General features: G+C 46.8%; 1 protein-coding gene across 2 annotated transcripts in view; it reads left to right on the top strand.

Annotated features, from left to right (window-relative positions):
• The window catches only part of NUCB1 (nucleobindin 1), a 213,863-nt gene that overhangs the window by 140,514 nt on the left and 56,799 nt on the right, over positions 1-16,550 (top strand). For both annotated transcript variants that reach the window (XR_015297470.1, XM_086930214.1), the window contains exons 9-11: positions 14,312-14,404; positions 15,016-15,105; positions 16,209-16,379. Coding sequence is in view for 1 of the 2 variants with exons in the window: in XM_086930214.1 (XP_086786340.1) it covers positions 14,312-14,404; positions 15,016-15,105; positions 16,209-16,379 (354 nt within the window). In the remaining variant the exon portion in view is untranslated. The remainder of the gene's footprint in view (positions 1-14,311; positions 14,405-15,015; positions 15,106-16,208; positions 16,380-16,550) is intronic.

The raw sequence follows: 16,550 nt of genomic DNA, 5'->3' as shown, positions 1-16,550 counted from the left end.
GTATTGTCTGGGACAAGTCACCAACATATCTGAAGGAGCTAGTCAGCAGATATGAGCCCACCAGGACCCTCCGCTCAGAGGGTACTGGTCCGCTGACAGTCCCCAGGATCAGAAAGGCGAGAATAGGTGGCCGTTCCTTCTCGCTACTAGCAGCGCAAAACTGGAATAAATTACCTCTTGTGCTGCGTCTGGAGGGCAATGAACTACGTTTCAGGGCTCTGCTCAAAACTCACTTATATACTGCATAGGTGTGGGGGGCTCTAGGCAGGTTCATTGGTAGCTTAGCGCGGGGACACGCCGTGATGGCGTTACTGTGCGCTCTATAAGCTTGTTTATATATAGGCAGCGCTGTACAACAAAAAGGTAACTCATCGGGAGCCCCTTAATTGAAACTTACGATATCTCAAGGGAGCGCACCATAATTCTCTGCAGCGCTCCGCTTAGTCAAGGGTTCTGGAGATTCTGGTGGCCCCAGGATGGCAGGGGCCCCATCAACGCCACCAGGAAAGCATGTGGGGAGTGCAACAGTGCCACCCAAAGGAAATGTGGAAAACACTGACCCTCAGTTTGTAGACTCCACGAAGTCCAGCCTAGAATTCTCTCGCTCCTTTCAAACATCCCTAGGCTGGAGCATGTGCGCTACAGCTTGGCGTGCAATATCCCCTAGGGGCTAAGGCTATGACTGCATGTTCTGTGCCCTAAAGGCTGTAAAAAGAGACTCTTAGACGTGATACATATTGGACATTCTTTGAGAAGTGCTTTTCCTGACAGTTTTAGCAATGCTTTTTTTTCCCAAGGGTTATGCACCATTTGTTACAATACTTTATTCAGAGACATCAATGACAGTGACTTATAGTTCTTCCGATGCTGCAGTGCTTTGTTAATGATGATGTGAGCACCTAATAGCAATTCTTAGTTACTTATAAGTGCAGAAAGGGATGTCCTGTTTTATAGTTGATTAGGCAGGCATATCATGCCTTATTACTGGTAATGTGGGCACACGATAAGAATGCTTTACTATTCTTAATTAATGCAGAGGGTTTATGGCTTCTGAAGTCGGCGATGGAAAAAAGTATTACCTTGACCTGTGACTCTAGACTTGAAATGTGGTGACAATGGTCTTATGTAACATGACACCCCCTAAAATGGCTATGCGCTGTACTGTATCTACATGGGGGTGAACAGTGTCTTTTGGGGTTATTGCCCTTTAGGGTTCAAATGTAATGTTGCCAGTGGTATTCTCACAGGTCCAGGTCTCGGGAAAAAAAAATGCATCAGATGGCTTGAGCCCACACGTACTTTTTTCAAGTCCTTATGTTGACATCAGTAGTGGTACAGACAAATTACTGTGTGAACCGACAAGGAAGGGATTGAGGTGCATAGCATTTTGAAGGTAAAGTCAGTCGATCTAGCATAGTCTGATAACAAAGACACCTTCTTGACTTGGCAGTTCTCCAACAGGGAGGTAGTGCGAAGAGAGACAAGTTTATTAGAAGACTGCCTCACAAACATGAGTGGACCACAAACAACGAGCTGCAGTTTTATTTTTTTGTTAAGTGGCACACACTCCCATTGGATAGGCGTTTAATCCGCAAGAAAATTGTTGTCTAGACTTTTTCCCCCAGGTACCCAGAAGTCAACTCCATTGTCAATGTTGTTTTGCTCAAATGCCTATTCCGGCTTCTTTATGCATGTAACCCCATTCTTTTAGTTCTTAAATTCACCCTGAGAACACAGAAGTTCAGATGAGAGTGACCTTTATCTCTCCAGTCTGTCAGCGCCAATTGTGGTATTAAGCCACAAAAAGATTGCAGTGCAGATTATATCTCCTTATGAGAATATCAGCAAGGTGTTCTACCGCAGCTTGACCCCATGGCTCTTGCAATATGGTTAATTGAATCTAGCTCCTTAAATGATCTTCAAACATCAATCCACAATCTCTGCCTGCATTTGCTGTCCTGGTTCATAGAAAAAGATGGACTATATCAGGAAGACATCATGCTTGTATGCTTCCTTTCCTTGCCTAAGTCTAGTCTTCAGTTTGTATCTATTATGGGTAATCTTGCATTACTGCTGTCCATCTAAGACTACATGTTATTTACCTTTCCTGAAAACACTTGTTTTAGAATACTGTTAAAAGGTTTACAATACTCCTTTCCCCAAGAAAGAAGAGCGTTCCCCCAGACCTTAAAATATTTTTCAAATGGATGGCTACTCTGTTACAACCTTTTTAAAACTCTGACTTTTAGCACTAATCTTGGAAAATTGCATTCCTAGGTAATCAATACAGGAGCCAGAAGGATGAATTAGGCCCTCTTTTCTTTTATTGTGCGTGATAGGTTCCCCAACAATTATTCATGTCTCCGTTTATTTTGTATATTCATATGATTCAAACAGTTGTTCTTTTCATCCATTTTCTAAAGTTATTCTTTGTTGAGAAAGTGGCTCTCTGATTCTCTATACAACATTAAAGATGTTCTGAAATTCTGGCTGCTTTTTGAAAATTGTTGCTCAATTTGGCTTAGATTTGAAGCATGTCATGATCATATGAATAATGTGGATCCAGGCTAGCTCACACCTTCTGAAGGAATCCAATATAATCAAGAATTAATGCAGTGACTTGTGTTTTCATGAGGAATGCCCCTAGAACTGCAATTTACACTTTGAGATCACACTATTGTCAGGATCCTGACGATATAGACACACACTAGGACCAGGCTTCTCTGACTTGTGCATCTGATCTTTGATTTTCTTTTATTGGATTTGCTATTTTGTTAGTTTAGTCACCTCCTATCAATGTCATGTTGTGCGTTTAAATATCAGTAATGATTCCTTGATGGAGAACAAAAAGTTACTTGTAATAGTAATTCTCAAGTGAGTCTTTTCAGTAACTCCATACATACCATACTCAACCTCCCTCCCCTCCTGTTAAACCAGAATTGTAGGGTTGAACACCATGATCGAGATAGTTTCTCTTGGTGTTTTGTTAAAATGAACTCCACTGCACTATGGGATATAAGGCCAGCCTGCCTCCTCAGTGATTGTGTCAATTATCCTCTCTAAAGAAGCGGTTACCTGTCTGGTCACATTTTCTGGCATTTTCCTTTCTAAAAAATAATTCCAAAAGGCTGCATCGGTCCTCTTGTGCGTTTCATTTCTTAATTTAGTTGAAATTATTTAAACACAGCGTATTTTGACATTTTATGAGCATTTGTTAAAATATTTGAAGATATATACATTTTAACTGGCTGTGGTCGTGCACATTAGCATCAAAAGAATGGTTATTAAATGTAATGGAAAAAAAGATGATGCAGGGTTAGGATTACAAGTAATTAACTTTAATATTCGAGGCATATGAGCTGGAGATTATATACTGTGCGTAGATCGCCATCTGGTGTTGGGCTCGGATGTTTACAGTTTGTTTTTGTACAAAGAAGTCTTTGTAGTCACTAGATAGGTGACTCTTCCTTAAGTTGATAGTGCGCATGGGCATCAGCTCCATCCCCAGATTGTGTTTTTTTTCTTCATCAGGTTAGGATGTAATTTCCTGCGCACCGGGTTGGTATTGTCTTCGAACCCCCTTCGACGCGCAATCTTTCACCGCTCAACGGTATTGTTATCGCTCGCGTTTCCCTTTCGACACGCACCGTACAACTTCAAAAATCTTCGTCCAAGAACTTCGACGCAGGCTGCAGGGCCTAGCTGCACGGAACCAATTCAGTTTAAAAAATGCCCGATGTGTGGTGCTAAATTCCCACACACAGACTTACACTAAGTGTGTAACCTCTGCCTCTCCCCCGAGCACGAGGAAAAACACTGCGAGGCCTGTAATTCATTCCGGCAAAAAAAACATCAGTAATCGGCGGGCTCGATGACACGAAATGTCCTGCAGCAGCAGCTTGATTCCGGAAATCTTCAAAGCAGGTTCGACAGTCCATCCAGAACTTTAACCTGCAGAAGAGGATATTTCCGTCTCCGAGGAAGACTAGCAGACTGTCACCCCGCCTCAGCAGACAATAAGTACTACTACCCCGCCCGCCACCAAACCCAAACCTAAGGCTCCGGTAACACCTTTGCACTCGGGCTCAGGTCAACACCGTGTTCATACTTCAGACGCCCGCCCTCTGGCCCGACTATGAAACCAAAACAAAAGCCCTCTGGCTCGAGTCGACCCCCCTCTGGTACAGAACATACATTTTTGGCACAGAAACCTAAAACCAAGCCGGTGCCCCACATGTCATTGCTTGCACCGAAAACACCTTCGACACCGAAAACCCTGACTCCGAAGCCACCAAAAGACAAAGCTTTGGAGCCGAAGCAGGACAAACCGAAAGCTTTGGAGCCGTAGCAGGACAAACCGAAAGCTTTGGAGCCGTAGCAGGACAAACCGAAAGCTTCGGAGCCGTAGCAGGACAAACCAAAAGCTTCGGAGCCCAAGAAAATTTTGAATCCGAAAACTCTCTCTCCAAAGATTTCGGGTCCGCAAACACCTACAAAACCGTCACATCTTAAGTCTGTTTAAGAACACTCTACAGCTAAGCTGTCGGCGCCAAAACAAGACACACCACTTAAAGAACTTCCTCTTCTACCTTCTTTGGATCCAAAGCAGAAAACACTGCATATTGACCTGCTGGCAAACTTCTCACCAAACCACCTAAGTAACGGAAACTAGACCTTCCAAAGGTTCCTCCCATACCTCTCAAACGCAAGGACATTAGTAACCCTTCTCCCCCTTATATACTTCCCTCTCCTCCTCCTCCTGATCCTAACTTATTCAGCTCACCAGCGAACTCTGCATCACCTACACACTCACCTGTGCCACAAGATACTGATGATGGTGGGGATGGGGATACACTAGGGATGATGACGACCATAACATACCACAGGACCCAGGACCCATTGAATGACTATAATGAAATCCAGATCACCACAACGACCCTGATCTGTATCCCTCCAGGCCATCACCACCTGATGATAACATTGGGTTTGCACAACTTATCAATAGGGCTGCTCACTACCATGGGGTTGAACTACACACTGATCCCCTAGAAGAGGACTTCTTAGTAGAAACATTTGCACCCTCACAGAAATCCACCCACACCCTGCCTATTTTAAAAGGCATGTTGAAAAACACTGCAGAAGTATTCAAAGACCCTGTTAAGAGCCTGAATACTTACACCAAGGGTGGAAAAAAATATAAAGCAGCTCCTACAAACCCAGTGTTCATCAAAGGTCAACTACCTTTAGATTCTCTTGTTGTATCTAATGCACGCAAGAGGGCTAATTCACAGCCCACAGATTACCTCCCTCCTCCTCATAAGGAGTCAAAGCTTATGGACGCTTAAGGGAAAAGAATTGCGTCACAGGCTGCGAACGATTGGCGCATCACCAATGCCCAAGCACTCCTAGCGCGCTATGACAGAGCTCACTATGACGAGCTGGAAAAACTGATGCAGTTTTTACCAGACAAATACAAAAACAAGGCCAATGAACTCATTCATGAGGGCAAACTAATAACTAACACGTCCATAAAATGCGCCCTAGATGCGGCTGATACAGCATCCTGTGCTATTAACACCGGCTTATTACTGCATAGACACGCTTGGCTTTGAATCTCCGGATTCAAGCAAGAAGTTCAAACCACCTTACTCAGTCAGCCCTTCGATCAAGAGCATCTTTTTGGACCTACAGTCGAAACTTCATTGGAAAAAATGAAGAAAGATACCGAGACTGCGAAGTCCCTAGTGGTCTTGGAACTCCCTTCCAACAGGGGTTCCTTTTGCTGCTCCTTTTACAGGGGTGGCTCCATCAGAAAATCCCTCCTCCTCTTACAAAAGCCCCAATCAATCTACCTCTCCCAAAGGATATTTTCGAGGCGGGATACAGAGGCAACAATAATGGGGGAAGAGCTAGAGGTAACAAAACCAGCAATTCCTCTATCACCGAGCAGTGACTTCCCCTCACTACCCCTCCACCATTCCACTCCTGTCTCGTGACGTCTCTCACAGTTCCTACCTGTCTGGAACTCCATCACAACATACAAGTGGGTAAGACCAATTATCCAGTATGGTCATTGCCTGAAACTTCCCTCCACTCACCACAATATCCCTCCCAAGCATCGTCCAATGTAATCAGAACATCTGACCCTCCTAAAACAAGGTTCTCTCCCTGTTACAAAACATGCAATATAACCAGTCCCCTTGCCTTATCAGGGCACAGGGGGTTACTCCCTATATTTCCTGATTCCAAAAAAGGATGGCTCTCTCAGGCCAGTACTGGACCTCAGAACACTAAATCTCTATATTCAGTCAGATCACTTCCACATGGTCACCCTCCAACACGTGCTCCCATTGCTTCAACAAGGCGACTTTCTTTCCACTCTGGATTTAAAGGACACTGACTTCCATATTCCCATTTATCCAGCTCACCGAAAATATCTCAGATACCTGGTGGATGGTCAACACTACAAGTTCAAAGTCCTCCCGTTCGGGTGACCACAGCACCCAGAGTCTTCACCAAGTGCCTTGCAGTAGTTGCAGCTCACTTAAGAAGACAACACATTCACGTGTTCCCATACTTGGACAACTGACTCATAAAAGCCAAGGCACACATCAGCTGCGTTCAAAGCACCCGCAAAATAATTCAGTTGCTTCACGACTTAGGATTCACGGTAAACTTCCCCAAGTCCCACCTCAAACCATCCAACACACAAATGTATCTAGGAGCTACAATATTTATTTATTTAATTAAATAATTTATAAGGCGCACAGCTACCCGCAGTGGGTTTCCCGGCGCTAAGGGACAGATTAAAAGAGGAGAAAAAAAGAGCAATAGATACTTCCAAAGCTCTAGCATACCCCAACCCAGTCAGAATACGCAACATACAGGCTCTAATATCACAATTTCAGCCTCAACACTCATTAACAGCTTGAGTGTTCATGCAACTAATCTGGATGATGGCCTCTTGCATTCTAATCGTCCCTTATGAAAGACTTCACATGCGTCCTCTACAGGCATGCTTAGCACATCAGTGGAGCCAGGCTCAAGGTCAGCTGACAGATCTGGTGTTGGTGGACAGCCGCACGCAACATACAGGCTCTAATATCACAATTTCAGCCTCAACACTCATTAACAGCTTGAGTGTTCATGCAACTAATCTGGATGATGGCCTCTTGCATTCTAATCGTCCCTTATGAAAGACTTCACATGCGTCCTCTACAGGCATGCTTAGCACATCAGTGGAGCCAGGCTCAAGGTCAGCTGACAGATCTGGTGTTGGTGGACAGCCGCACATATCTCTCTCTGCACTGGTGGAACACACTAAACCTTTCCAAGGGGTGGCCGTTCCTTAACTCCGTCCAGTAGGCAAAGCTGTCTTAGTTCTTACGGACAACATGACAGCACTGTACTACATACAAAATCAGGGATGAACGCACTCCCTACAACTTTCACACTTAGCTCAACACATTTGGGAATGGGTCATCCCATAAAACCTATATCTCCTCGCAGAACACCTACCAGGAGTACACAATCAGATCGTGGGTCTGCTCAGTCGTCCACAACAAAAGATTGCCAGAAAAAAGACCTATTCGCCACACACCAAAACGCAAAATGCTCAACCTTCGCGTCCAGGTATCCATACCCATTGTCCAAAGGCAATTCGATATAGATGAACTGGTCAGGGAAATTTGCTTATGCTTTTCCGCCTCTCTCACTCATTCCATTAGTGGTCCGGTGCTCAAACCGCATTTCCTCACGCTAATCCTGGTTGCTCCCACATGGGCTTGACTACCACGGTTCACAACACTATTGGAAATGTCAGTAGTCCCTCACAAAAACTACACCTATCCCAAGCTTCTCACTCAGAACCATTGAGAGCTAATGCATCCAGATCCCAATCTTCTCAACCTGGTCATTTGGCACCTAAAGTCTTAGAGTTTGGCTACCTTAATCCCCCGCCAGACTGCATGAACATCATTATAGAGGCTAGACGTCCTACTACCAGAGCATGCTACGCAGCAAAGTGGAAACTATTTGTAATTTACTGTACAACCAATAATATTAATCCTTTAGACGCTTCCACTCAGAACATTATCTGCTTTCTATTACACCTACAACACTGTAGATCTAGCATACACATCTATAAGACATCTAGCTGCATTAGCAGCTTATCTACAAGACAGACAGCACTTGTCTTTGTTTCGAGGACCTGCTATTAAAGCTTTTATGGAACGACTTGAAAGAATAATTCCCCCTAGAGTTCCGCCCTCTCCAGTGTGGAATCTTAATATCGGCCTTACAAAGCTCATGCGCTCACCATTTGAACCTTTGCACAAATGTGAACTACAATTCCTTACTTGGAAAGTAGCCTTCCTTATACCCATCACTTCTCTTAGAAGAGTGAGTGAGCTCCAGGCACTAACCACACAAGAACCATTTTTGCAAATGCATCATAACAAAGTGGTTCCCAGACCTTATCTAACAGTTTTACCTAAAGTTGTGTCTGCCTTTCATCTTAGCCAGTCTATTGAGTTACCAGTTTTTTCCCTCCCAGACTCCGTGACAGAAAGGGCTCTTCACACGCTAGACGTCGTAAGAGCACTACTCTGTAACATTGGACAAACTAAGTCTTTTAGAAAGACTAAAAAACTTTTCATTGCTTTTTCCCCACCTCATAAAGGCAATCCCATTTCAAAAGCAGGTATTGCACGGTGGATTGTTAAGTGCATCCAAATATGCTACCTTGCAGCCAAACGTACATTAACAATTCCCCCTTGAGCTCACTCTACCTGCAAACTAGGGGCTTCTATGGCATTCGTAGGGAACATCCCCATAGGTGACATCTGCAAAGCTGCAACTTGATCTACACTGAACACATTTGCAACAAGGGGGCAGGACAGCAAGCACAAGCAACGAGGGGGCAAGACAGCAAGCACAAGCAACGAGGGGGCAAGACAGCAAGCACAAGCAACGAGGGGGCAGGACAGCAAGCACAAGCAACGAGGGGGCAGGACAGCAAGCACAAGCAACGAGGGGGCAGGACAGCAAGCACAAGCAACGAGGTGGGGGCAGGAGAACAAGCACAAGCAACGAGGGGGCAGGAGAACAAGCACAAACAACGAGGGGGCAGGGAAGCAAGCACAAGCAACGAGGGGGCAGAACAGCAAGCACAAGCAACGAGGGGGCAGGACAGCAAGCACAAGCAACGAGGGGGCAGGACAGCAAGCACAGCTGACGAGGGGGGGCAGGAGAGCAAGAACAAGCAACTTGGGGGGGCAGGACATCAAGCACAAGCAACGAGGGGGCAGGACAGCAAGCACGAGCAACGAGGGGGCAGGACAGCAAGCACAAGCAACGAGGGGGCAGGACAGCAAGCACAAGCAACGAGGGGGCAGGACAGCAAGCACAAACAACGAGGGGGCAGGACAGCAAGTACGATGTGGCAGGACAGCAAGCACAAGCAACGAGGGGGCAGGACAGCAAGCACTAGCAATGAGGGGGCAGGACAGCAAGCACAACCAACGAGGGGGCAGGGGAGCAAGCGCAAGCAACGAGGGGACAGGGGAGCAAGCACAAGCAACGAGGGGGCAAGACAGCAAGCACAAACAACGAGGGGGCCGGACAGCAAGCACAAGCAACAAGGGGGGGGCAGGAAAGCAAGCACAAACAACGAGGGGGCAGGACAGCAAGCACAAGCAACAAGGCGGGGCAAGAAAGCAAGCACAAGCAACGAGGGGGGCAGGACAGCAAGCACAAGCAACGAGGGGGCAGGACAGCAAGTACGATGTGGCAGGACAGCAAGCACAAGCAACGAGGGGGCAGGACAGCAAGCACTAGCAACGAGGGGGCAGGACAGCTAGCACAACCAACGAGGGGGCAGGGGAGCAAGCGCAAGCAACGAGGGGGCAGGGGAGCAAGCACAAGCAACGAGGGGGCAAGACAGCAAGCACAAACAAAGAGGGGGCAGGACAGCAAGCACAAGCAACAAGGGGGGCAGGAAAGCAAGCACAAACAACGAGGGGGCAGGACAGCAAGCACAAGCAACAAGGGGGGCAAGAAAGCAAGCACAAGCAACAATGGGGGGCAGGACAGCAAGCACAAGCAACGAGGGGGCAGGACAGCAAGCACAAGCAACGAGGGGGCAGGACAGCAAGCACAAGCAACGAGGGGGCAGGACAGCAAGCACAAGCAACGAGGGGGCAGGACAGCAAGCACAAGCAACGAGGGGGGGCAGGACAGCAAGCACAAGCAACGAGGGGGGGCAGGACAGCAAGCACAAGCAACGAGGGGGGCAGGACAGCAAGCACAAGCAACGAGGGGGTGCAGGAGAGCAAGCACAAGCAACGAGGGGCCAAGACAGCAAACACAAGCAACGAGGGGGCAGATCAGCAAGCACGAGGGGGCAGGACAGCAAGAACGAGGGGGCAGGACAGCAAGCCCAAGCAACAAGGGGGGTCAGGAGAGCAAGCACCACCAGCGAGGGGGGGCAGGAGAGCAAGCACAAGCAACGAGGGGGCAGGACAGCAAGCACAAGCAACAAGGGGGTCAGGACAGGAAGCACAAGCAACGAGGGGGGGGCAGGACAGCAAGCACGAGCAACGAGGGGGGGGGCAGGACAGCAAGCACAAGCAACGAGGGGGCAGGACAGCAAGCACAAGCAACGAGGTGGGGCAGGAGAACAAGCACAAGCAACGAGGGGGCAGGGGAGCAAGCACAAGCAACGAGGGGGCAGGGGAGCAAAAACAAGCAACGAGGGGGCAGGGGAGCAAGCACAAGCAACGAGGGGGCAGGAGAGCAAGCACAAGCAACAAGGGGGCAGGAGAGCAAGCACGAGCTACGAGGTGGCAGGACCCAAGTACGAGCAACGAGGGGGCAGGACAGCAAGCACAAGCAATGAGGGGGGGGGGGGGGGCAGGAGAGCAAGCACAAGCAATGAGGGGGGGCAGGAGAGCAAGCACAAGCAACGAGGGGGCAGGACAGCAAGCACAAGCAACGAGGGGGCAGGACAGCAAGCACAAGCAACGAGGGGGCAGGACAGCAAGCACGAGCAATGAGGGGGTGCAGGACAGCAAGCACAAGCAACGAGGGGGCAGGTCAGCAAGCACAAGCAACGAGGGGGCAGGCAGCAAGCACGAGGTGGCAGGACAGCAAGCACAAGCAACAAGGGGGGGCAAGAGAGCAAGCACAACCAGCGAGAGGGGGGGGCAGGAGAGCAAGCAGAACCAACAAGGGGGCAGGGGAGCAAGCACAAGCAACGAGGGGGCAAGACAGCAAGCACAAGCAACGAGGGGGCAGGAGAGCAAGCCCAAGCAACGAGGTGGGGCAGGAGAGCAAGCACAAGCAACTAGGGGGGGGGCTGGAGAGCAAGCAACAAGGGGGCAAGACAGCAAGCACAAGCAACGAGGGGGGCGGACAGCAAGCACAAGCAACGAGGGGGCAAGACAGCAAGCATAAGCAACGAGGGGGCAGGACAACAAGCATGAGGTGGCAGGACAGCAAGCACAAGCAATGAGGAGGGGCAGGAGAGCAAGCACAACCAGCGAGGGGGGGGCAGGAGAGCAAGCACGAGCAACGAGGGGGCAGGACAGCAAGCACGAGCAACGAGGGGGCAGGGCAGCAAGCACGAGCAACTAGGGGAGGCAGGACAGCAAGCACGAGCAACTGGGGGGGGGCAGGACAGCAAGCACGAGCAACTAGGGGGGGCTGGACAGCAAGCACAAGCAACGAGGGCGCAGGATAGCAAGCACGAGCAACGAGGGGGCAGGACAGCAAGCACTCATCGGAAGACTCTGCAGCTTCTCGACTTCTTGCGGCGGTCGGGCAGAAAGGGCATCAGAAAAGTGCCGACACTTTCGCATTCGGGGGCGTGGTTTTTGCTGTTGAGTGACGGATGACGTCACGCAGTTAAAAACTGCAAAAAACACGCCCCCAAATCCGAAAAGGACTGGGCTTAAACTGAGTGATGCCCCTCTCCTCCAATGGCTGGCCTCCGTTTAGGAAGCCAGCCAATGGAGAAGAGGTGCGGGTTAAAGCCCCCATACTAAGAAACATTAAATCTCAGAGCGAGACTGCGCAAGCGCAGCCTACGAGACCTAAAAAACTATTGTGAAGATGTGCACACAAAACTACAAGCTAGTATGGGCCAGGCTGTCTTAAGAACACTCTTTCAAACCACTGCAAGAGAAACAGGTTAGCCACCGCCACAAACAAAACGGCTGTATAGTCTATGCACAGTATATGATCTACAGCTCATATGCCTCGAACGGAAAATGCGACTTATCAGTATGCATCTGTTCTTGGCATATATAGCTGTAGGTTCACATACGCCCACCCGCTCCCTAGGTACCTTTATCTGTTGCAGTGTTATCTTACTTAGATACATCTCACATGGACATCTCTTTCTTTTTCTTATTAACTCCACCATCACCCTTTATGACGAAAACAATCTGGGGTTGGAGTCGATGCCCATGCGCACTATCATCGTAAGGAGGAGTCACCTACCTAGTGACTACAAAGACTTCTTCGTACAAAAACTAACTGCAAACATCCGAGCCCAACACTAGATGGCGATCTATGCACAGTATATAAATCTACAGCTCTACATGCCAAGAACAGATGCATACTGATAAGTAGCATTTTCCTTCTTTTGCAGTGACCTTTTTGTACTCCAATTTAAAACATTCTTAGTTACTATTGTGGTGCAATTTGCTAGGGAATCTAGATATTGTAAAGCAACATACTACTTATCATATTGTGAAATACAGAAACTTGATGCATTTAGAGACATCAGAAGTTATTTCTTGATGATACTGCAAATTCACAGTTTCACAAACTCAGCCTGCTGTAGATACTGCTAGGTCTGCACCAGCCATATTGTAGCACCCCACCTTGCCATGCTGACTGGTAGAGCTGAAACAACGAGACCTGCTGTGGGAAACTGACTAGGTACAAGGCCACATTCCTGTACCAGTCCACCCTACCTTATTGATAAATATAGCTAAACTGCATCCATCCTGCTCCCTACACCAGAACCAGCCCACTACCTCATAACTAGGGCTCCCGGTTTTATGGTAATTGCTTTTTTGTATTTTTTTTAACATTTCCGTCTGTTTTTATCCATATCTATTTTTTGGCCCTCTATTTAATCTCAAAACACAAAATAAATATGTAAAAATACCAAGAAAAGAAGTAAAATGGTATATTTCCACATTTTTTTAACTGAAAAACATGCACTCATCACTTTGATTCCTGCCACGTTTTAGCTAATTAAGCAGCCAAATAAACGTGTGCCTTAAATTAAGGAAATGTGATGTCTATTTTTTAGCTCTCCATGATGTCTATGTGCTCAGCTGTTGGCCTTGAATTCACGAAGGACAGCATGGAGAGTCATTCACAAGAAGCACAATGTTCTATACTTTTCCACTTTTAAAAATAACTACAGACAGGAAACATTGTTTTCTGTCTGTGTTTATCTGTCAAAGTCAGTAAAAACTGGGAACCTTACTCATAACATGCAGTCGAGCATATCCTGACCTACTAATAAATCAAGCTACTCATGCCACCATTGATCAGCAACTTGGTGACAAGACGAGCATCAGTAGCTAACTCTGCCATTGTTAGAGGTGGTTACCCTAACCCTGTCACTAATAACGTAGCAGTAGCCTAGTCCGCTCCAGTGAATGAGATGAAGTTCTCTGTGTATGCAGTTGCTCAAGGTGAAAACTGAGTGAGACTGATATTTTGAAGGGTGTCTCCATACACAATACTTGGGTCTTCTAACAGAACTCTTTGGTGACTTGACAACCACATGAAAAATTCCACTACACCAATCAACTGTCCAACGGGCATAGCAATTGTATTTTTCCCAGCTTTGCACATGCATGCTACTGCCTTACACCGTGCAGGATTGGCTATTGTTAGTTGAATACTACTCCTCTCTTCTTAATGTCTGTGCCATGGCTCCTTATTCCAGATCTCTGTTATGCATTTGAGATCAATATAGTTATACCCTCAAGCCTGGCTTTGGTTGGAAAAATGGTGATATATAATCATATTTAATGTAACTGCAGTTTCGCATGAGGGGTTAATACTGGTTTGCTCATACTTCATCCTGTGCCATCTCCATGTAGAAATATAATTTCCTTCAATCTTTGTGATATTTTGCTTGTCACACCAGGTTTAAAGTAGGCTCTTTGTACTTCTTGTCTTCATACTCTCTCCTTTATTTCACTTTAGCTCCAATGAGGTGTCTCAGATTCTTGCGTGCTTTCTGTCTACATTTTTTAAATTCCTTTTATTAATCTTCCTGCAGCTGGAAAAGGTCTATGACCCCAAGAACGAAGAGGACGACATGATGGAAATGGAGGAGGAGAGACTGCGAATGCGGGAGCACGTCATGAAGAATGTAAGGGCAATCCTGGAAAGGACACCACCAGCATGCTGTCCTTGCCCAGTCACTATCAAAAGCAGCATGAACTTTCTTATTACACATGGCTTGAGCGTTTGTGCATGCCCTAGCTGCAAGTTTAATGATCGACACCTACGCTCTGCATTGGGCTACCAGTAATTGACTCTTGCAGGTCTAATAGGTGCCTCGTTCAGGCACAAATCTGATCATAGTTCTTGCCCTGCCTACAGGGTTGATAGTAGGTGCCTACCATGGCACAGGGTTTCTGGGTTCATTCAGATATAGGTCAAACAGGAGATGCCTGCTTCTACCACAGCTACAAGATGGACTACTTGCTTTATTGGTGGGCAGATGGTGGCTGAATGGTGTCAACCATGTGCCAGGTACATAAGTGTCTCTTATTCAGTAGAGGTCCCACAGTAGTTATATGGCTGACCTCCGTACATGTTGATTAGAACAGGGTTTGAAAGCCTCCAGAGGGTTAATTTTAAGTCTGTGCAAATTAGGCAACTTCACTCAGCCATGAAGTAATCTGGACAGTGTTTGACTGGTCATGCCACTGTTTTCTGAACAAAGTAACCTTTTTGTTTTTTTACTTTATATTTCAGGTGGACACAAATCAGGATCGTCTGGTGACACTACAGGAATTCATGAAATCCACAGAAAGAAAGGATTTGAATGAGGCTGACGGCTGGAAGGTAATGCTTTGGAAAGCTTCTCTCGTGGCTCTAGGTGGTGCTTTGGGATCAGCCATGTAGCCAGGTGTTGGTGGCTTAGGCACCAGTGTGTTCACAAAAAAGTTGTGCTTGGATATCAGTCTGGGAGCTCTATTTTTAGGTTCTGAACGTACATAGATATTTAATGGGCTTAATGGCCATTCATATGTAGTTATTAAGGGCCAGTCCTGTCATCTGTAAGTTTGGACTTCACTTCTGTCCCCATGGTTAGGATGTAAGGCTTTTGACCAACCTAGGTTTCTGGCCTAGGTTGTTGGTTTTAAGGAAGGATGAGCCTAGAGGGAGAATTTTCTGCTTTGAGATTAGCTTAGACGAGGGACCGGCCACCTTGCTCCTATGATGGCAGAACATAGTGTTGAAGGCCTTGCTGCTATGATAATTTTTCAGTACAATGAAGCAGATCCTTTTGCTCTGAGGAAAGAACTGCACTAAGCAAGAGACCTCGTTTTTCTCCGTATTTCTGAGAAATCCAACCTTGCTTCTTTAATAAGAGGTTATCTTTGCATGTTCCTCAGAGGACAGGATGGAGAAATGCAGATCCTGATGTGGCCTCTGACTAAACACTCTGTAGATTGTGATGTCCGTTGTCAGGATGGAATATGGTTTTGCTGTGAATCCAATGGCTTCATGATATCACACATTCTTGCCCAGGTAACTGTAAAATTCCTCTCCTTTTGAAGGGAAAAGGTGAAAATGTGCAATTATCAGAAAACCCATTGAATCATTGCCTGCTCTAAAGTCTCTGAATCTGTATTCCTCGCCATATGCCAACCACATAATGTAGCATTTTATACTCCACATCTGCATAATTTACACAACTAAGGACAGACTGACATGGCTTCTCCTCTAATTTGTGCTGCTATAATCGCAGCCTAGTCTGGAAGTCTTGCACTTGTGCATCTTCATTCACAGCCTACTTCTTTCCTGTCACCTCTAACATCCAGGGGACCTCTTATCTGGGCATTGTACTGCACAGAGTATTATTGAAAGGAAGTGCTTGTAGATGGTATGTACTGAGCAGCGTTCTTTGTGGTGCATCCATGTCCTACATTTTATCCTTTCAGACTGTGGAGGAACAACCGATTTACACAGAAGAGGAACTTCGCAGATTTGAGTCAGAACTTGATGCACAGGAAAAAGCTATCAATCAGAAAGCAGAGCAGCTGCGACAAGACCATGAGCAGTTACAGCAGCGTCAGTTGGAGCTAGATGCTCAGAAGAAGGAGTACCAGCAGGTGAGGGAGATTGATGTGCTGATTGAAATTCCGTACCATCCCTTTATCCTTGCCCACAACCTTCAGGACCAGTACCCACCAAAACCCTAGATTAAGTGCATTTATAAAACTGTAGTATTCTCTGTTTGGCACTCTTGATCACTTAAGTCCCCACAATCTTAGATTAGGAAA

Source organism: Lissotriton vulgaris, chromosome 7 (genome assembly GCF_964263255.1).
Source record: "Lissotriton vulgaris chromosome 7, aLisVul1.2, whole genome shotgun sequence".
Classification (NCBI taxonomy): Eukaryota; Metazoa; Chordata; class Amphibia; order Caudata; family Salamandridae; genus Lissotriton; species Lissotriton vulgaris.
This window is presented reverse-complemented; position numbering and strand designations above follow the sequence as displayed.